This window comes from Hemitrygon akajei, chromosome 5 (assembly GCF_048418815.1).
Source record: "Hemitrygon akajei chromosome 5, sHemAka1.3, whole genome shotgun sequence".
NCBI classification, from domain to species: domain Eukaryota; kingdom Metazoa; phylum Chordata; class Chondrichthyes; order Myliobatiformes; family Dasyatidae; genus Hemitrygon; species Hemitrygon akajei.
In genome coordinates, this window is record NC_133128.1 from 6,505,688 (window position 1) to 6,528,931 (window position 23,244).

Below are 23,244 nucleotides of genomic sequence, written 5' to 3' on the forward strand. Positions count from 1 at the left end.
GGAGGGGCATGCTTCTGAGAGAGCATACCTTCCAGGAAGATGCATGAGGTAAGCGTTTACATAGGGAGTGGTGAAATGCGCTGACTGGCTGGTGGTCATCAGTGATCTAATTGAACTCCATGATTGTCGCTGGGAGCGCACTGTCCCCAGCACTGTCATCGCTGATTTGACTTCATACAAGTGGCACATTTCACTGAATGTTTCGATGTGGTGGTTGTCCGTCGTGTCCAACGATGACAGGAGTCCTGTGCGGGTGTGTTTTTTAAGTGGAAAAGCCATTGCATTGGGGCATTTCCACACTCTCGACCTCAGAAGTCCAGGTCCAGTGGCACGAACAAGCATCACAAACTGTGGTCTTCTTTGCTTGCAATGGATGGCCATGACGTGGCTTGTCCTGCCCTTTGCTCTCCATGCAGTGTCGCAGAACTGCCCTCCAGGCCATTGGATCTCAGTACAGATCTCATCCGCCCTGGTCCACTGGTGCTGATTTTACAGGCTAGGACAGGCATGACCCTATCTCACCGGGTTCTGAGGAATCTGTCTGGTTTAGCCCGCCTGTCGAAGCGATGTGGCCGCTGTCGTAAGCAAACAGCTACTTGGAGCCACAGGTGAGAACTGAGTGTCCAGTGGGGCCCAGAGGTGAGTCAGCTGCTTCGGAAAGGATACGACAAGTCCCTTCACCAGAGGTGCTAACTCACCATGGACACCCCATACTCCACACCCCGTACACGTGACCCATAAAGCTGATCTCTAATCAGTGTATAAAAGCTTCTTACACGTATCACTGCTTATTCCTTTGCCAATCACATTCAGTCCTGCAGTTGATGCCCACACAACCTAATCTATGAAATTCACTGCTCTAGAAGCAGGACTAGCCTGAGGTGTGGGCCGCACCTTACTCTGAGACACCTCGCGTCTTTGCAAATCAGAAACGCAAGATGTTCTGCAGAGTACTACGCACGACGTGCTGGAGGAGCTCGGGAGGTCAGGCAGCGTTCATGGAGGGGAATAAACTGTTAACATTTCAGGCCGAGACCCTTCATCAGGACAGGAAAAGAGGTTGGGGGAGCCAGAATAAGAAGGTAGGGGAATGGGGCGTACAAGTTGGCAGGTGATAGGTGAGACCAAGTGAGGGGTTTTCAAAGTAAGAAACGGGGAGGGAATAGGTGGAAGGAGTAAAGGACTGAAAAAGAAGGAAGCTGATCGTGGACCATGAGAGTGTAGCCCCCCGGTAAGCCTCAGGCTCGCTCAGCTCGCTTCTGTCGAGGAGGAGCAGCCTTCGGCCCCGCCAGACTGGGTAATCAGCTGGTGTAGACGCTGTGTGATATCCCCACCAAGCCAAATAACAGACAGTACACCATATGCGATTAAATGATTACACTTTATAGATCTTACTGGAACTATGTACTTAATAGAGATACAATATAAAAGGAAAAGTAAAAGGCGTCAAACTTATCAAAGTCCAACCACTTTGTGCACAACCGTTGGAGCTCAGTTAACGACGTCTTCTTGCCACCATTCGATCCCCTCCGACCTCCTTGACCCGCCGCCTGGGACCAACAACAGTGGTCGACCAGACGCTCCACACGAATCTCCTCGCCGAAAACCCTGGGCCTCGGACCCCCGCTCGGGGTCCATTCCGTCACCCAGCTTACAACATCGCGTTTTCTCCCTCTAACCCCCTGGCGTCGTCTCCCCCAAAGTCCGCGCAACACTAGCTTACAGACCCACAAGAAAGAATAACATTTATCCCAACCGGTTAACAAATGAATACAGTTCTCGTTATCAGTAATTATAACCCAAACAAGCTGCAGAGAAAGCACTCTCTCACTAGTTAACATAACAAAGAAGCATTTTTACTTTTAACATAACAAAGAAGCCTTTTTATTAGCCTTAGCAGTAACATAAAAGAAGAAACCCCACAAGAGCAATGGAAGAAGGAGGGGCCCCAGAGCGCCGTGAGGGGCAGGTGAGGAGAAGAGAAGGAGTGAGAAGGCAATATGAATGGGGAATTGAAAAGGAAGAAGGAAGGGGAAGAGAGGGGAGACATTTCTGGAAGGTAGAGAAATCCAAATTCATTTACAGATTGTAGAAACCAAAGACAACAGTCCTGAAGAAGGGACTCGGTCTGAAACATGAATTGCTTATTTATTTCCATAGATGCTGCCTGACCTACTAAGTTCCCCCAGCATGTTTTGTGTGTTGCCCCTTTGCAATGTTCCACTATTCCACTCATTGCAGTTGACCCTGGTCTCACTGGATGGTCCTTTGGACCTGAAGGACAAAACTCAGTAAAGGAGGAAACTCTGCTGTGGAAGGGTGGTCTCCTGTTGTGGGAGATTAAACTGTGTAAGCAAACTGTGCAGGTGATTGAACGCACATTAATCTCCTCATAAATGAAGTTAATTATCATGGGCATTCTCCATGACGGGGAGGTAATCAAGTAGCAAATTACTGCAAGATCTGTAACCTCGAGTTGTACTTTGACTCACAACTGACTAACCTCTCTCTCCCTGTTCTTGCTCTCTCACTTCTCTCTCTCTCTGCCCCCTCCCCTTGTCTCCCTTTATCTCGCTGTCTCTCTCACTCTGTCTCGTCTCTCTCCAATCTGTCTGTCTCTGACTGTCTCACTCTATCATTCTCTGTCTCTTTCACTTCTCTCTCTCTCTCTCTCTCTCACTCTCTATCTCATCCTCTCTCTGGTCTCCCTGCTGTTGGTGATTTCGCAGAGCGGCCCACCTTCATGAAGAGACCCATCAACCAGGTGGTACTGGAGGATGAGGCAGTGGAATTCCGTTGCCAGCTACAGGGAGATCCACAGCCCACTGTGAGATGGAGGAAGGACGACACAGACGTAGCTCGGGGCAGGTGAGTAAGATTGGGTGGTTTTGGAGATTCTCCTGAATGCTCACTGAACTTAAACAGTGTTTACAAGTTTCAGACCCTTTCTGGGAGTGTGTAATAGGAAAGTGTAGAGGGAGCACCACTCTGTATCTAACTGTCCCTGTCCTGGGAGTGTGTGATGGGACAGTGTAGAGGAAGATTCACTCTGTATCTAACTGTCCCTTTCCTGGGAGTGTGTGATGGGACAGTGTAGATGGAGCTTCCCTCTGTATCTAACTGTCCCTGCCCTGGGAGTGTGTGATGGGACAGTGTAGAGGGAGCTTCACTCTGTGTCTAACTGTCCCTGTCCTGGGAGTGTGTGATGGGACAGTGTGGAGGGAGCTTCACTCTGTATCTAACTGTCCCTGCCCTGGGAGTGTGTGATGGGACAGTGTAGAGGGAGCTTCACACTGTATCTGACTGTCCCTGACCTGGGAGTGTGTGATGGGACAGTGTAGAGGGAGCTTCACTCTGTATCTGACTGTCCCTGCCCTGGGAGTGTGTAATAGGAAAGTGTAGAGGGAGCTTCACTCTGTATCTGACTGTCCCTGCCCTGGGAGTGTGTGATGGGACAGTGTAGAGGGAGCTTCACTCTGTATCTAACTGTCCTTGTCCTGGGAGTGTGTGATGGGACAGTGTAGAGGGAGCTTCACTCTGTATCTGACTGTCCTTGTCCTGGGAGTGTGTGATGGGACAGTGTAGAGGGAGCTTCACTCTGTATCTAACTGTCCCTGCCCTGGGAGTGTGTGATGGGACAGTGTAGAGGGAGCTTCACTCTGTATCTGACTGTCCTTGTCCTGGGAGTGTGTGATGGGACAGTGTAGAGGGAGCTTCACTCTGTATCTGACTGTCCCTGCCCTGGGAGTGTGTGATGGGACAGTGTAGAGGGAGCTTCACTCTGTATCTAACTGTCCCTGCCCTGGGAGTGTGTGATGGGACAGTGTAGAGGGAGCTTCACACTGTATCTGACTGTCCCTGACCTGGGAGTGTGTGATGGGACAGTGTAGAGGGAGCTTCACTCTGTATCTGACTGTCCCTGCCCTGGGAGTGTGTGATGGGACAGTGTAGAGGGAGCTTCACTCTGTATCTGACTGTCCCTGCCCTGGGAGTGTGTGATGGGACAGTGTAGAGGGAGCTTCACTCTGTATCTGACTGTCCCTGCCCTGGGAGTGTGTGATGGGACAGTGTAGAGGGAGCTTCACTATGTATCTGACTGTCCCTGCCCTGGGAGTGTGTGATGGGACAGTGTAGAGGGAGCTTCACTCTGTATCTGACTGTCCCTGTCCTGGGAGTGTGTGATGGGACAGTGTAGAGGGAGCTTCACTCTGTATCTGATTGTCCCTGCCCTGGGAGTGTGTGATGGGATAGTGTAGAGGGAGCTTCATCCAGTATCTAACTGTCCTTGTCCTGGGAGTGTGTGATGGGACAGTGTAGAGGGAGCTTCACTCTGTATCTGACTGTCCTTGTCCTGGGAGTGTGTGATGGGACAGTGTAGAGGGAGCTTCACTCTGTATCTGACTGTCCCTGCCCTGGGAGTGTGTGATGGGATAGTGTAGAGGGAGCTTCATCCAGTATCTAACTGTCCTTGTCCTGGGAGTGTGTGATGGGACAGTGTAGAGGGAGCTTCACTCTGTATCTGACTGTCCTTGTCCTGGGAGTGTGTGATGGGACAGTGTAGAGGGAGCTTCACTCTGTATCTGACTGTCCCTGCCCTGGGAGTGTGTGATGGGACAGTGTAGAGGGAGCTTCACTATGTATCTGACTGTCCCTGCCCTGGGAGTGTGTGATGGGACAGTGTAGAGGGAGCTTCACTCTGTATCTGACTGTCCCTGTCCCGGGAGTGTGTGATGGGACAGTGTAGAGGGAGCTTCACTCTGTATCTAACTGTCCCTGCCCTGGGAGTGTGTGATGGGACAGTGTAGAGGGAGCTTCACTCTGTATCTGACTGTCCCTGCCCTGGGAGTGTGTGATGGGACAGTGTAGAGGGAGCTTCATCCAGTATCTAACTGTCCCTGTCCTGGGAGTGTGTGATGGGACAGTGTAGAGGGAGCTTCATCCAGTATCTAACTGTCCCTGTCCTGGGAGTGTGTGATGGGACAGTGTAGAGGGAGCTTCACTCTGTATCTGACTGTCCCTGCCCTGGGAGTGTGTGATGGGACAGTGTAGAGGGAGCTTCACTCTGTATCTGACTGTCCCTGCCCTGGGAGTGTGTAATGGGACAGTGTAGAGGGAGCTTCACTCTGTATCTGACTGTCCCTGCCCTGGGAGTGTGTGATGGGACAGTGTAGAGGGAGCTTCACTCTGTATCTGACTGTCCCTGCCCTGGGAGTGTGTAATGGGACAGTGTAGAGGGAGCTTCACTCTGTATCTGACTGTCCCTGCCCTGGGAGTGTGTGATGGGACAGTGTAGAGGGAGCTTCACTCTGTATCTGACTGTCCCTGCCCTGGGAGTGTGTGATGGGACAGTGTAGAGGGAGCTTCACTCTGTATCTAACTGTCCCTGTCCTGGGAGTGTGTGATGGGACAGTGTAGAGGGAGCTTCACTCTGTATCTAACTGTCTCTTTCTCTCTCTATCTCACGCTCTCTTGGTGATTTTGAGGGAGCTTCACTCTGTATCTAACTGTCTCTTTCTCTCTCTATCTCACGCTCTCTTGGTGATTTTGAGGGAGCTTCACTCTGTATCTAACTGTCTCTTTCTCTCTCTATCTCACGCTCTCTTGGTGATTTTGAGGGAGCTTCACTCTGTATCTAACTGTCTCTTTCTCTCTCTATCTCACGCTCTCTTGGTGATTTTGAGGGAGCTTCACTCTGTATCTAACTGTCCCTGACCTGAGAACATGGGACTGAACAGAGTAGATGGAGCTGCACTCTATATCTAACTGACTCTAGCTGTCCCTGTGCTGAATGTATTTGATACAGTCATAACACACCATTTATCTTGTTAAGTGATAAATTCTTGGAAAAAGAACAACTGAGATTGAAGACGATCGTTACAGTTTGGAAGTAAGTTGTAACTTTAGAAGGATTTTGGATTAGATATGCTGCTGGTAGTTACAGCTGTCAGGACGAGCAAGATTGTAGATAAATCAGCAGCCAGCTGGGGCAAAGTGTTGGTCCCTTCTCCAGGAACCAGCATGGTGTGCAGGGACTGAGGGAGGAATGTTGTAGTCGTCGAGATAACGCGGCACTCTTTGGAGTCTTTCAGTGTTGAGCAGGCAGGTGTTAACAATATCAGTTGGACAGGGTCCTGAAGTATATTGAAATATCCAAAATACAGATTGTCGGCTTATCTCAACCCAGCCCTGTGACTTAAAGCCTCTCACTCTGTGCCTACACTGATGGGGTTCTAGCGTGGGATCTGATCCGTGGGGACAAACTTTAATCAAAACCAGGTTATCATGGTAAAGGCATCCATTCTCCAATCTTCTGGCCAGTTTTTTATGTTGGTCTAATTATATGGACCCCCAACTTGCATCTAAAACCATTCATTGTGCAAGAGCTGGCAGGAGAATCACGTGACAGGCTCCAACACACACACACACACACACACAGACACACACAGAGACACAGACACAGACACACACAGAGACACACACACAGACACACACACAGACACACACACAGACACACACACAGACACACACACACACACACACAGGCACACACAGGCACACACACACAGGCACACACACAGGCACACACAGGCACACAAACACACACACACATGCACACAGACACAGACACAGACACAGACACACATACACCTATACACACACACACATACTCCTGAATGTTATAAAGTGGCCAGTGAGCTGCTGTAGTCTATCCACTTCAAGGTTCAATGTGTTGTGCATTCAGAGATGCTCTTCTGCACACCACTGTTGTAATGTATGGTTATTTGAGTTGCTGTCGCTTTCCTGTCAACTTGAACCAGTCTGACCATTCTCCTCTGCCCTCTCTCATTAACAAGGCATTTTCACCCACAGAGCTGCCACTCACTGGATGTTTTTTGGTTATCACACTATTCTCTGTAAACTCTAGAGACTTTTATGAGTGATAATTCCAGGAGATCAGCAATTTCTGAAATACTCAATCCTCCCCATCCGGCACCAACAATCATTCCATGGCCAGCGTCACTTCGATCACATTTCTTCCCCATTCTGATGTTTGGTCTGAAAAACAACTGACCTGCTTGACCATGTCTGTATGCTTTTCTGCATTCAGTTGCTGCCACATGATTGGCTGATTAGTTATTTGCATTAATGAGCAGGTGTATGGGTATGCCTAATAAAGTGGACATTGAGTGCGCGCACATACACACCTGTAGAGACAGTGAATACACAGGCTCAAAAGTAAAGGCATGATTTCATTGGCACTGATGTTGAAAGAGAATATAGTTTTACCAAGTGTGAAAGTTGTAGTTAAAAAGTTCATTGGAAGTTAGAGGATGTGAAATACAAAGAGAGTACACTTTGCGTTGCCCTTAATAAATTTAAATTAGTTACCCCAGAGTCCAGCGGCTAAACACCTTTTCCTTCATCTGCAACTATTGTGCCACATCTAGGCTCCATCTCATGTTTTTAAATTGATGGCAAATCATTTTTGTCCCACATGAGCACAAAGCTTCAAGTACTAGACGGTGACTTAACTGTGTGCACACTGTGACGGCAGCTAACAAGGACAATCCCCATACCAGCAGGTCAAACTTGGAGGGAAGGGGACCACCTCTGACCCACTGCCCCTCAATTGAGAAGTCTGTACATCATAGCTGAGACTTGCCAACCTTGGGTCAAAGAGGGATGATAAATCAGTTGGGATTTCCATTCTGATTTTGCAGGACCACAGTCATATCGAGACCAGTTCAAGGTGATGCATAAGACCATAAGACAAAGAAGTAGAATTAGGCCATTTGGCCTATCAACTCTTGTCTGCATTCCATCATAGCTGATATATCAACCCTCTCAACACCATTCTGTCTTCTTCCTGTAATCTTTAACAACCTGACTAATCATGAACCTATTAAACTCCATTTTTAAAAAAATGTCAGGGCCTCCACAGCCATTCATGGCAATGAATTCTACAGATTCACTGCTCTCTGGCAGAGGAAATTCCTTCTCATTTGGCCAAATAGTTCTCTGGCCTTTGCTGGCCACAGTCAAATGCCAACAACAGAGGGTATGAGACGCACCAATCCTTTCTCCCCCTACAGATGCTGCTTGACCTGCCGAGTTCCTCCGGCAGACGTCTTGTTGGAATGCAAGAGATTCTTCAGCTGCACAGTATTGTAGCTGTTAGTGTAATGCTTTACAGCACCAGGAGCCCGGGTTCAATCCCACCGCTGTCTGTAAGGAGTTTGTCATTTTCCCCATGACCGTGTGGGTTTCCTCCAGGTGTTCCCATCGCCTCCCACAGTCCAAGGATGTACAGATTAGTAACAATTAGTACTTTGTTGGCATGCTATTTTGGCACCGGAACCATGACAACACTATGCAGGGGAGAACATTGAAAGGATCTATTTGTATGCTGGGCAAGTTTATGTAATACAGAGGGGACGGGCTGCCAGGAGAGGTGGGGGAAGCAGGTACAGAAATGACAGTTAGACCATGAGATATAGGAGCAGAATTAGGCCATTTGGCCCATCGAACTGCTCTGCCATTTCATCATGGCGGATCCATTTTCCCTCTCAGCCATAATCTCTTGCCTTCTCTCCATGTCCCTTCATGCCCTGACCAGTCAAAATTTTATCAACCTTTGCCTTAAATATACTTAAATTCTCAGCCTCCACAGCTGCCTGTGGCAAAGGATACCACAGATTCGGCACTCTCTGGCTGAAGAAGCTCCTCTTCATTTCCGTTCTAAAAGGACACCTTCTGTTCTGAGGCTGTGTCTTCTGGCTCTCCCACCAATGGAAACATCCTCCCCACATCCATTGTATCATTGAAAGGTTTCAATGAGGTCACCCCTCACTCTTCTGAATTCGAGTGAATACAGGCCCAGAGCCATCAAATGATAGAAACATAGAAAACCTACAACACGATACAGGCCCTTCGGCCCACAAAACTGTGCCGAATATGTCCCTACCTTAGAACTACCTAGGCTCTACCCATAGCCCTCTATTTTTCTGAGCTCCATGTACCCATCCAGGAGTCTCTTAAAAGACCCTATCGTTTCCGCCTCTACCACCGTCGCCGGCAGCCCATTCCACGCACTCACCACTCTGTGATCTTCATATAACAAGCCATTCAATCCTAGAAACATATTCATGAAACTCCTTTGAACCCGCTCTTGTTTCAGCACATCCATTCTAAGATAAGGGGTCCAAAACTGCTCACAATACTCCAAGTGAGGCCTTGCCAGTGCTTTATAATGTCTCAATGTTATATCCTTGCTTTTATATTCTGATCCTCTTGAAATGAACACTAACATTGCATTTGCCTTCCTCACCACTGACCCAACCTGCAAATTATCCTTTCGGGAACCCTGCACAAGGATTCCCAAGTCCCTTTGCACCTCAGTTTTTGTATTTTCTCTCCAGTTAGAAAATAGTCAGCCCTTTCATTTTTTTCTACCAAAGTGCATGACCATATATTTGCCAGTTCTGTATTTCATCTGCCATTTTTTTGCCCATTCTCCTAATCTGTCTAAGTCCTGCTGTAGCCTCTCTACTTCTTCAAAACTACTTGCCCCTCCACCTATCTTCATATCATCTGCAAACCTTGCAAGAAAGACATTAATTCCATTATACAAATCATTGACATATAATGTAAAATGAAATGGTCCCAACACACACCCTGTGGAACACTACTAACTAGCCAGTGGCAGCCAAACAGAAAAGGCTCCCTTTATTCCCGCTCTTTGCCTCCTGCCAGTCAGCCACTGCTTCATCCATGCTAAAATCTTTACTGTAATACCCTGGGTCTGTAGCTTGTTAAACTGCCTCATGTGTGGCACCTTATCAAAGGCCTTCTGAAAGTCTAAGTACATAACATCAATTAATTCTCCTTTGTCTACCCAGCTTGTTAATTCTTCAAAGAATTCCAACAGATTTGTCATGCGAGATTTTCCCTTGAGGAAATCATGCTGACTACAGCCTATTTTATCATGTGTCTCCAAGTTCCCTGAGACCTCATTCTTAATAATCGACTCCAACATCTTCCCAACCACAGAGGTCAGACTAACTGCCTATAGTTTCCTTTCTTCTACCTCTCTCCCTTCTTGAAAAGTGGAGTAATATTTGTAATTTTTCAGTTGTTCGGAACCATTCTAGAATCCAGTGATTCTTGAAAGATCATGACTAATGCCTTCACGAACTCTTCAGCCTCCTCTTTCAGAACCCTGGGGTGTACAGAATATGCTCCAAGTGACTTATCTACCTTCAGACCTTTCAGTTTCCCAAAAACCTTCTCTCTAGTGATGGTAACTTCAATACCTCATGACCCCTGACACCTGGAACTTCCACCACACTGCCTGTGTCTTCCACAGTAAAGAGTGATGAAAAATACTTATTCAGTTTGTCTACCATTTTCTTGTCCCCCATTATTACCTATTCAGCATTGTTTTACGGGGGTCCGATATCCATTCTTGCTTCTCTTTTACGCTTTATGTATCTGAAGAAACTTTTGGTATCCTCTTACTCTAACTCTTATTCCATCTTTACCTTCTTAACAACTTTGTTAGTTGCCTTCAGTTGGTTTTAAATGCTTCCCAATCCTCTATCTTCCTGTTAATCTTTTCTCTATTTTATGTTCTATTATATATTATGCTGTTGGACTCATAAGCGAGCAGAGAATAGAGAGATATGGATCATGTGAAGGCAGAAGGGATTATTTTAATTTATCTTCATGTTTGATGCAGATCTTGATGTATACAAAAGTATGAGGGTATAGCTTGGGTAAATGATAGCAGGCTTTTTTTCTCCTGTGGTTGAGCGAGACTAGAATTAGAGGTTATTGGATTAGTTTGATATATTTGGGGAGATTCTGAGTGGGAAATCAGAATTCTTCACTCAGAGGGAAGTGCAGATGTGGAAATAGCTGCCAGTGGAAGAGGCAGACATGAGTTTGATTGTAACATTTAAGAGAAATTGGGATAGGAGTGGGATATGGCTTCTCATGTGAAGAACATTTGATAGTTCTGGGCCTGTATTCACTGGAATTCAGATGAATGAGAGGTGGCCTAATTGAAACCTACCAAATGGTGAAAGGCCTTGATAGAGTGGATGTGGAGAGGATATTTCCTATGGTGGAGGAGTTTAAGACCAGTGAACACAGCCTCAGAATAGAGAGGCATCCTTTTAGAACAGAGATGAGGAAGAATTTCTTTAGCCAGAGTGGTGTATCTGTGGAACTCTTTGTCACAGGCAGCTGCGGAGGCCAAGTCTTTTTTGGATGTTTAAGACAGAAGTTGATAGATTCTTGACTGGTCAGGCATGAAGGAATACAAGGAGATGGCAGGAGATAGGGGCTGCAGGAAAATTGGATCAGCCATGATGAAATGGTGGTGCAGACTTGATGGGCCAAATAGCCTATTCTACTCCAATATCCTATGGTCTTAAGATATATAGATGGGAGAATTTTTGAGGGGATGATCGGCGTGCAGGTAAATAGGACTAGGCAGAAGATCTGCTTGGCATGGACTTGAGTTTGTTTCCATGCCATTGTACTCTGTGACTCTATGACATAATGGCTGAATGGCTTGTTAATACGTTCCATGTCCACAGAGTCTGACATCAGGATAGACACAGGTTTATTGAGATTCAGTGTGGTGAAAGGTAAGGCTGTGAACAATGAAAGGATATCAGACTGTCATTGAAAGAGGGTGAAGTTATTGAGAAAGTTGAGTGTTTATTTTTCAAAACTGACATAAGGTTGGCACGCAGATACATCCAAGTAAAGAGAATGGAATGTTGGTTTTTACCACAAAGGGTATCGGAACATAAAAGTGATTTGTGCAGATTGTTGGTGAGAGACACCTGGATCTCTGCGTCCTGTCTAACCTTACTAACCTTGGAGCTGGTTCAGAGAATGTTGACTCAACCTTGTGCTGAAAGAGGGTGGGGCATTTAATCCTCCGTGGAAGGTCTCAGCAGAGATTTAGAAGAAAGCTAGGAGATCTTATTAAAATGGGCTTCACGGGGAGACACGATGGAATCTAGATTCACAGGGCATTGGAATAAAGTCTCAGGCAGCATCTGTGGAGACAGAGACATTTCAGGTCAAAGATTCTTCATCATATTTGGAAAAGAATGAATGAAGATAAGTAGTTTCAATTCTACAGAAAAACTTCACAAACAAAAGTAAATTTGCAGATGCTGGAAATCCGAAGCAACACATACAAAATGCTAGAGGAACTCAGCAGGCCAGGCAGCATCTCCAAAAAAGAATAAACAAGTCTTGGCCCAAAATGTTGTCTGTTTACTCTTTTCCATAGATGCTGCCTGGCCTGCTGATTTCCTCCAGCATTTTGTGTGTGTCGCCTTGCAGGAAAGGTTGTTATTTGATCAAGGATCAAAGATCAGCTTGTTTCGCCATATACATTTACATATATTCGGAATTTGCTGTGAAGTGTTGGCACAACATGCAACAAAACTTCAACAATTATAGAGAATAAAGAATTATATAAAATAATGGTGGAAGAACAGATGTGGAATAAAACGTGCACACACAAATGCATAAATACCAGTAATCAGCATTATAAAATGTGGTTTAAAGTGCTTACAGTGCAGTGACTGAAGTAATAGACAGAGGGGGGTGGGTGGGGGTAACTAATGGCTGATTTAAGAATGCTCTCTATGATGGAAGTGTAGAGTTGCACCAGTTTGGATAAATAGGACAAAGAGAGTAAAAATAAAACAAACAAAGAAAATTCTTTGCCAGTAAAGGGAACTCTTACATTGCTTGCTAATTTCCTTAGATCTATAAGAACCATCCCACCACTGGAAAAGCCTTGCATTTACTCTGTCCAGGATTTCTCATCATTTTAATACAACTGCCCATTGGTAAAGCTTCCCTTTGCTTTCCCTGAGGTTCACCCCCACCTTGTCGTGATGTGCGCTGACAATATCGGAACCCAACTGTGGAGGAAATCACATTCTAATGTAGAGATTCCACCTTCTTTGCCTTTTCCTGAAGGCGACTGTACCTCTTCAACCTATAATCTCTCAGTTTATCCCCTCTCCCCCACCTTCCTCCTTATCTGTCATTACCTGACATCTGCCAACATGTTCTGCTCCCCCCCCCCCCCTCCTTTTTACTCTGGAATCTTCTCTCTTCCTTTCCAGAACTGCTGAGTTCCTAAAGCATTTTGTGTATGTGTGTGTTACTCTGGTTAGTTTGGGCAAAAGTTGTCTTCCCTGCCAATGTGAATTTTGGACAATACTTAATGTGGTAGAGTTGTGGACTCCCCTTGACCCAACTCATCCATTCCAACAAGGACCCACCTAAACATTTGTCAGTGCTTGTCCCACATCCTTCTAAAGCTTTTCCTATCCACGTAATTATCCAAATATCATTATTGTTCCTGCCCATTACCGTGACAGTCAGCATAAAGCTATTGTAGCACCAGCAACCCAGTGATGGTTGTTAATGCCCATGACACATTTCACTCTGTGAGATAAATAAATCTGAATCTGGCCCAGGCTGAATTCCGCCACGGTCTATAAGACATTTGTACATTCACCCCATGACACTCAAATTGTTCACATTCAAAACTTTCCTCCCACATTCCAAGTGTGTACAGGTTAGTAGGCTAATTGGTCTCGTGTGTCGTTGGGCAGCGCAGGCTTGTTGGGTCAGAAGGGCCTGAGCTGACAAATAGATAAGTGGTAAATAAATAAACAGACATACCGTTCCGTGAATGATGCTCTGCTGATCTATATTTTTAGTTAGAGATACAACATTAGAATAGACCCACCGGGCCCAATGATCCCAATTGCACCCATGCAACCTGTTCGTTATGTGCCGTGTTGTATGACGTGGGCAACCACGGCCATGATTTTTCTTGGCAAATTTTTCTACAATAGTGGTTTACCAATATCAATACTCTTCAGAGATTGTCTGCCTGGTATCAGCGGTTGCATAACCGGTATTTGTGATATTCACCAGCTGCTTATACGACCATCCCCCACCTGCTCCCATAGTTTCATGTGATCCTGACCAGGGGCTAAGCAGGTGCTACACCTTGCCCAAGGGTGACCTGCAGGCTAGCAGAGGGAAGGAGTGCCTTATACCTCCTTTGGTAGAGATATATCTCCACCCCACTAGTCCCCATAATTAATCTATTAACCTGTGCTGCCCATTTATACTAAATATCATCCTTTTGTGTGTCATCTATTTGGCTCCATTTTCCTGCATCTCCTTCAACAGTTGTATTTGTCAGTTTGTTTCAGTACCCACCACCCTGCACTTGAAAAGATTTGCTCTTCAGGTTCTTTTAAAATCATTCCCCTCTTCACCTTAAACCTATACCCTCTGGTTCTGAGGTCCCTTCCTCTGATGGAAAAAGACTGTGCATTCACCCTATATCAGAATCAGGTTTAGTATCACTGGCATATGTTGTGAAATTTATTGTTCTGCGACAGCAGTACAGTGCAATATATAAAAAGAAAAACTATAGGTTACAATAAGAAATATATATACACACACACATTAAATTAGTATAGCAAAAAGAGAGGGCAGAAATAAGTAATGTTCATGGGCTTATTGTCCATTCAGAAATCTGATGGCAGAGGGGAAGAACCTGTTCCTGATATATTGACTGTATGTCTTCAGTTCCCTGTCCCTCTTCCCTAGTGGTAGCAATGAGAAGAGGGCATATGGATACCACCTTTTTGAGGCATTGCCCCATGACGATGTCCTGGATGCTGGGGAGGCAGGTGTCCATGATGGAACTAACTGAGTTTACAACTTTCTGCAGCTTTTTCTGATCCTGGTGCAATGGCCCCTCAATGAGGAAATACAACCAGTTTGCGTGCTCTCCATGGTACATCTGTAGACATTTGCGAGTGTCTTTGGTGACATACCAAGTCTCTTCATACTCCTTATGAAATATAACCACTGTCATGCCTTCTATGTAATTGCATCAATATGTTGGGCCCAGGATAGATCCTCAGAGATGTTGACACTCAGAAGCTTGAAACTGCTCAACTCTTTCAACTTCCCTCAGTGAGGACTGATGTGTGTTCCCTCAACTTCCCCTTCCTGATGTCCACAATCAATTTCTTAGTCTTACTGACATTGAGTGCGTGTTGTTTTTGCAACACCACTCAACCAGCTCATCTACCTCGTTCCTGTTCACCTTGTCACCATCTGAAATTCTGCCAACAATAGTTGTGCCACTAGCAAATTTACAGATGCCATTTTAGCTGTGCCCAGTCACACAGTCATAGATGTGGAGAGAGTAAGCAATGAGCTAATAATCCATCCTTGAGGTCTGCCTGAGCTGATTGTCAGTGAGGAGGAGATGATATTTCTGATCCGCACATACTGTGATCCTCTGGTGAGGAAGTCAAGGAGTAATTTGCAGAGGGAGGTACAGTGGCCCACTTTCTGGAGCTTTTTATTAGAAATGAGGGTATGATTGTGTTGTCAATAAACATCAGCCTGACTTAGGGATTGCTACTGTCCAGCTGATTCAAGACCGAGTGGAGAGCCAGTGAGATTGCATTTGCTGCAGAGCTATTATGGCGATAGGAAAATTTCTGCAGGTCCAGGCCTCTGCTGAGGCAGGAGCTGATTCTAACCATGACCAACCTCTCAAAGCACTTCATCACAGTAGATGTGAGGGCCGCTGGATAGTGCTCACTGAGGCAGCTCACCCTGCTCTTCTTAGGCCGTGGTTTGATTGTCACACTTTTGAATCAGGTGGGAATCTCCAACTGCAGCAGTGAAAAATTGAAGATGCCCTTGAACCTTCCTACCATTTGGTTGACACGGGTTTTCAGGGCCCTACCAGGTACACCATCAGGGCCTGACACCTTGTGAGTGTTCACCATCTTGAAAGATGTTCTGACATCGGCCTCAGACAGAGATCATAGGGTCGCCAGATGCTGCAGGGAAATTTGATTCTCTCTTTCAAAGCAAGCATAAAAGGTCCTTGAACCCATCTGGGAGTGAAGCATCACAGCCATTCATGATGGTAACCTTCACTTTGTAGGAAATAATGGCCCACAAACCCTGCCGGAGCTGACATGCATTTCATTCCATCTCTACCCTCAATCGGAATTGTTTTCTTTCATTTTTAAAATAGCCTTCCATAGGTTGTACCTGGACTTCAAGTATAGTTATGGATTATTGGTCTTAAATGTCACAGATATAGCCCTCAGCAGACTATGAATCTCCTCTTCATCTATGGGTTTTGCTTTGTTCTTGGAGGCACACACTTATTACACAGATCTTGATGAAGTTGGTGACAACTGTGGCATATTCAATCAGACTGGAAGATGAATATTGTCTAGTTTACTGACTCAAAGCAGTCCTGTAAGTGCTCCTTCGCCTCCCTTGACAATACCTTCTTAGTCCTCACCACTGTTGCTGTGGTCTTTAGTCTCTGCCTGTACTTCAGGAGTAGATGTACAGCCAGGTGATCGGACTTTCCAAAGTGTGGGCGTGGGATGGCGTGGTTAGTGTTCTTGATGGTGGTATAACAGTGGTCAAGTGTGATGGTTCCTCTGGTTCTTCAGGTGATAAATTGATGGTAGTTGTTCAGGGACTTCTTCAAGCTGGCCTGGTCTCACAATGACAGGGAAAGCATCAGCATGTGCAGTTTCATGCCTGCTGATTACGTTTCTTAGCTTCTCCAGAGCCTGCAGACTTTGGCTTGAGTGGGAATGTACACCACTACCAGGATCTCACTCCAGCATGGTTTTACACATTCCTGTAAGGCCATCTCTCAGTTTCATATGCTCCAGGGAATGAAGTCCAAGCCTGCCAAATCTCTTCCTGTAAGTCAGGCCGCTGAGTCCTGGAAACATTCTCGTAAATGTGCTTACAGCATTAGGGACACTTAAGAGACTTGTAGATAGGAACATGGATGATAGAAAAATAAGTGTGAGGGAAGGGCTAGATTGATCTTAGAGTAGGTTAAAAGGTCGGCACAACATCATGGGTCAAAGGCCCTGTAGTGTGCTCTAAAGTTATATGGTCTAAGTCTTTACAGCTCTCCAGAATAACCAGAATCGTTCAAGGCCTCACCGATGGCTTGCACTACTAGACATAGGCTCAGGGGCTACTGAGTGTATGTTTGTGGTCTTCTTTTGCTCTGTGACATGTTTTGTGGTTTTTTTTTGAGTTACTGTCGCCTTACTGACAGCTTGAACCAGTTTGGCCAACCCACATCTGCATGCTTTTATGCATTGAGTTGCTGCCACATGATTGGCTGATTAGATATTTGAATAACGAGCAGGTGTACCGAAGGTACCCAATAAAGAGGCCACTGAGTTTAATATCCCAGTGACTCCAATCTGGAAATGGGAGACCAGGAGTACATTGGCTATGGTTGGAAGTAGCCAACCCAAGCAGTTTGGTGCTTCGTGGGTTCTACTGTTCCAGTCCCTCGACCCATGCTGACAAGTGGACAACTTTACTACCAAGGAAAGCCCTGGTATTTTTACATAGCTTCATCGTTGGCCAACCAACCAACCTGTCAAGACCATCCTGATTTCCTTTTGAGATTCATCCCTCTATGCCCCTCACACACAGGAAATGGAATCTCGACCAGGAACAAAGGAACTCAGCACCAGTAGCCTCTGGAGAACTCCTGAAAGTCAATGGTTTGTTTGGATCCTCAGATCACATTACCAGCCAGGCAATTTGCTGCAGGCGTCAAGGCATGTGAACCGTATCATTAAGGAGTCTATTTATGAAAAGTCATCAGTTTTTGCATGTCGGTGCACCAAGGGCTGAATCACGGGGCAGAGTGTACAGCTCACTCTCAGCACAAATACTTGGGTCAAGTGATTCAATCCAACTTCATGCTTTACTGGTTTGGTTAGTGTGATGAGCTGGGCGTGAAGGGTAGTTGTTATCTTGGCATGCAAAGTGGTTTTCAGCAAATGAGTGTCTGTTGACAGCAGCACTGTGAGTGACAGAGAGGCAGTATGCATGCTTTCTGTCTCTCACATTAACACATACATGCTTGTAGGCACTGGCACACACACACACAAGCACACACTCACTCACTTACATGCTTACATACCTCCGCTAGCATGACACACTGGTACACATGGTGGGGAGGCTGGTTTCTGTGATCTAAGAGATACTGCAGATGCTAGAAATCTGGAGCAATAGACACAATGTGCTGGAGGAGCTCAGCAGGGTCAGGCAGTGTCTATCGATGGGAATAAACAGTGGACATTTCGGGCCGAGACCCTTCATCAGGACTTCTATTCCCCTCCATAGGTGCAGCCTGAACTGTCGAGCTCCTCCAGCAGATTGTGTGTAGAGGCTGGTTTCTGTGATATGCTGGAGTGTGTGCACACAATCCTCATCTCTCCTCTGGATCTTTGGATGACCATCTTTTCAAACCTCCTCTGCTCATCAATGTCACGCTTGCCCTACAACCTCCCTTATCACATTAAACACCTCAATTCCATCTCCTGTTCACATGGCTGGATAGTTCCATGAATCTTGGACACAGGAGGCAAATTACAGGAACAGTTAACCTACCCTCTGGGTTCAATCAGGGAACCATAAACACAAGAGTTCTGCAGATATAGGAAATCCAGAGCAAGAAACACAAAATGCTGGAGGAACTGAGCAGCCTCTGTAAAAGGGAATAAACAGATGATGGACTTTCTCTGTTCATTCCTAACCCTAACCCAAACCCAATTCCTAACCAGTTGAACAAGAACGGAGTAACTACAAAGTAAAAATTGACAAGAAACATCTTGTCTTAATTTGGGACTCGGCTTTCAGATTTCTCAGATTTCAGATTCAGATTTATTTATCACATGTACGTGGAAACATGCAGTGAAGTGTGTCATTTGCATTAACAACCAACACACCCAAGGATGTGCTGAGGGGAACTCGTACTTATACTCATTCTAGTATCCATGATATTCAGCAGATTACTACAAGCCATAAAAACACCAGAACAAAACAAGATATGCGATGTTGGTGCCAGAAGTGTAACGACACTGATGGGCTGCTCCCAGCACAGCCTTGCTGATTGGATTTAGCGGAAATGAAGCATTTCCATTGTTTCTCATGAGGATAGCGTGAGAGAGCTCAGGCTTTTGGTCTTTGGAGTGAAGCACTATGAGTGGTGACTTGATAGAGGTGTACAAGAAGAGAAGAGGCATAGATAGAGTGGACAGTCAGAGACTTTCTCCCAGGGCAGAAATGGCTAATACCAGGGGACATTCAAAGACTGAGGGATATCCATTTAGAAAGGAGATGAGGAGGAATTCATTGAGCTGGAGACTGGCGAATCTGTGGAATTCCTTGCCAATGATGACTGTGGAGGCCATCAGTGAGTATACTTAAAGTGAAGTTTGATAGATTCTTGACTGATAGTGGTGTCAAATGTTACCGAGAATGGGTTGAGAGGGATAGTAAACCAGCCATGATGGAACAGACATGATGGGTTGAATGGTCTAATTCTGCTCCTATGTCTAATGGTTTTATAATTCTAATGGGAGGAAAGTTTGGGGGGTGTTAACATTTTTACACAGAGAATGTGTGGTGGGTGGGTGGGTGCTTGGAACAGCCTTCCATAGCTAGTGGTATATGCACATTAAAGAAAATCTTACATACATGATAGAAAGTTTGAGGGCTAAGTGGGGGGGAGGGTGGGGATTAGACTGATCTGAGAATAGGTTAAAAGGTTGGCACATCATGGGCCAAAGCTAATCTAAAACAACAACAGCAAAACAACTTCCAGGCAGGAATAAGGGTGAATTAGAACACTACAGCAAACAAACAGGACCTTCAGTCTATCTAGTCCTATTCTTCTGCCTAGACCTATTGATCTGCAATAGGACCTTTGATTTCCATACCCTTCCCATCTATTTCCTATACAAATTTCTCTGAAATGTTGAAACCGAACCCACATCCACCACTTGCACTAACAGCTCATTCCACTCTCTCACCCCCCACTGATTGAAGATCCCCCCATGTTCCTCCTAAACATTTCACCTTTCACTCTTAACCTATGACCTCTACTTCTAATCTCACTCAACCTGAATAGAAAAAGCCTGTTTGCATTCACCCCATCTATACCCCTCATAATTTTGTATACCTCTATCAAATCTCCCCTCAAATTTCTATGCTCTAGGGAATAAAGTCCTAACCTATTCAACCTTTCCCTATAACCGAGGTCCTTTGGTTCCAGGAACATCCTTTAATTGAAGTTGACATTGCCCTCGAAGAGTTAATGAAATAATATTCGCCCCTGTGAGGCAGTGTGGAAGCAGACACACCTCTGATTTCACCACAGCTTGACTTGAAAACATTCTTTTGCATCAGTTTTAGCTGATTTGCAGTTTCCACCCCACACTGTAATTACAGCATCTTCACACCCAGCGCGGTCAGCATTCTGTGACGAGACAACAGACCGGTGATTAGCCAAAGCCTTCTGAGCAGCCTATGCTTTGTTCTCTGACTTGTGTGCTTGTCAGCAGCCGGTGTGGTCACACCTTAACCCTCAAGATCTTGGATTCAGTCTCGCATTCAGCTACTGGCGAGCCCAGCTCCCGAAGTGGATCAGAATCAGAATTGGGTTTAATATCTCTGACCTGTAACACCGTAAGATCATAAGACACAGGAGCAGAATTAGGCCATTCCCCATTTCATCATAGTTGATTTATTATCCCTCTTGACCCCGTTCTCCAGCCTTCTCCCCGTAAAAGTTGATACCCTGACTAACCAAGAATCTATCAACCCTCCACTTTAAATATACCCAGTGACTTGGCCTCCATAGCTGTCTCTGCTAATGAATTCCATAGTTTCACCTGCCTCTGGCTAAATAAATTCTTCCTCATTTCTGTTCTAAAGGAACCCCTCTATATTGAGGCTGTGCCCACTTTTTCCTAGACTCACCCACCATAGGAAACATGCACTGCACATCCACTCTATCTAAGCCTAACAATATTCAATAGGTTTCAATGAAGTCCCTCCTCGTTTTTCTAACCTCCATTAAGTACATGCCCAGACCCTTCAATGCTTCTCATCCATTAACCCTTTCAATCCCAGAATCAAAACTGCTCACAATACTCCAAGTGCAGTCTGATCAATGCCCTATAGAGGCTTTGCATTTCATCCTTGCTTTTATATTCTAGTCCTCTTGAAATGTGTATACTAACATTGCACTTGTCATGAAATTTGTTGTTTTGGAGCAGCAGTACAATGCACGCTTCTGTAAGAATTAGCATCATGCAGATGTTTCTGTAAGAAATAAGAAACTTTAAATTACAATAATTAATGCAAAAAGAGAGCAAAATTAATGCAATTCATGGGCTCAAGGACTGTTCAAAAATCTGTTGGCAGAGGGGAAGAGGTTGTTCCTAAAACAATGAAAATGTGTCTTCAGGCTCCTATACTTTCTACTTGATAGTAGCAAAAGAGAAGACGGCATGCCCTGGGTTCCTTAACGATTGATGCCGCCTTTTTGAGGAATCACCTTTTGAAAATGCCTTCAATGGTGGGGAGGCTAGTGCCCCTGATGGAAGTGTGGTGGTATTTCTTCCAAGGAGAGTCTCTGGCTCTCATAGTTGCTTTTACTTCTTGACAGAGGCAAATACACCACCCCAGTCCTTCCTCGGAGTGGGGCCTACCTGCCACTGGGGTTCTTATGGCAGCAGCTTTAAAAAACAGCTAACAGTTCTGTTAACCTTCAGATGTCCCCTGTCAGGGCACATGTGATTTTATGTCCATTCAGTAGATCAGAAAATTTAAATAAAATTATTCTCAGTGATTTAGAATAATTGTATTCAATTGTTGTAGAAACAAGGAAGTCAGGAAAAGGAAAAATTGTGTCAGGATTGGAGATGGTCCAGAGGGGGTTCATGAGAATAATCCCAGGAAAGGAACGGTTAATGTGTGAGGAATATTTGATGGCTCTGGACCTGTACTCATTGGAATTTAGAAGAATGGGGCCAGGGGGATCTCGGTGTGGCCTGTTGAACATTGAAAAGCTGAGATAGAGTAGATGTGGAGAGGATGTTTCCTGTAGTGGAAAAGTCTAGGACCAGAGGACACAGCCTCAGAATACAAGAACATCCCTTTAGAATAGAGATGAAATGGAATTTCTTTGGTCAGAGAGTCATAAATCTGTGGAATTCATTGCCACAGATGACTGGAGGCCAAAGCATTGGATATTTTTAAGGTGAAGGTTGATAATTTCTTGATTAGTATGGGCATCAAAGGTTACAGGGAGAAGGCAGGAGCATGGGATCAAGAGGGATAATAAATCAGCCATGATGGAATTGCAGAGCAGAATCAATGTGCCGAATGGCCTAATTCAGCTCCAATATCTTACAGTGTAATAATCTAATGAAAGGAAATTTTCCATGTTGGCCCAATATGGTAGACTTATTACTGCCCTCAGAAAAGTCTCAACAAACCCCTGAGCTTTATAAAATAAGATTAGCTTTGTTTTTCACATACTCATTGAAACATACAGTGAAATGCATCATTCGCATCATTGGCCAACACACTGAAGATTGTGCTTAGTCAGCTCACAAGCATCAACATAGCATGCCCACAACTTACTAACCCTAATCCGTACATCTTTGGAACGTGGGAGGAAACCGGAGCACCTGGGGGATGCCGACGCGGTCACAGGGAGAACATACAGCCTCCTCACAGGCAACAGCAGGAGATGAATCCTCATGACTGGTGTTGAAAAGTGTTACCCTACCTCCTGTCTATCGGCCAGACCCAATGTAGATTGGGAGACAGTTTCGTCGAGCATCTAAGCTCCGTCTGCCAGAAGAGGTGGGATCTCCCAGTGGCCACCCATTTTAATTCCACTTCCCATTCCCATTCCAATATGTCAATCCATGGTCATCTCTTCTGTCACAATGAGGCCACACTCAAGTTGGAGGAAGAGCACCTTATATTCCTTCTGGGTAGCCTCCAACCTGATGGCATGAACATCAATTTCTCGAATTTCCGGTAATGCCCCCAGCCCTCTCCTTCACCAGTCCTCACCCCGTTTTCCTTCTCTCACCTTATCCTTGCCTGCCCATCGCCTCCCTCTGGTGCTCCTCCCCCTTTCCTTTCTTCCATGGCCTTCTATCCCCACCTAGCAGACTTCCCTTTCTTCAGCTCTGGATCTCTTTCACCAAATAACTTCCCAGTTATTTACTTCACCCCTCTTCCTCCCACTTTCACCCATCACCTTGTGTTTCTCTCTCCTCTCCC

The 23,244-nt window shown here is 45.4% G+C and overlaps 1 protein-coding gene across 5 annotated transcripts in view; it reads left to right on the forward strand.

Annotated features, from left to right (window-relative positions):
- The window catches only part of robo2 (roundabout, axon guidance receptor, homolog 2 (Drosophila)), a 1,389,008-nt gene that overhangs the window by 1,153,269 nt on the left and 212,495 nt on the right, over positions 1-23,244 (forward strand). For all 5 annotated transcript variants that reach the window (XM_073044783.1, XM_073044782.1, XM_073044780.1 and 2 more), the window contains one exon: positions 2,730-2,868. In XM_073044783.1, coding sequence (XP_072900884.1) covers positions 2,730-2,868 — 139 coding nt within the window. The remainder of the gene's footprint in view (positions 1-2,729; positions 2,869-23,244) is intronic.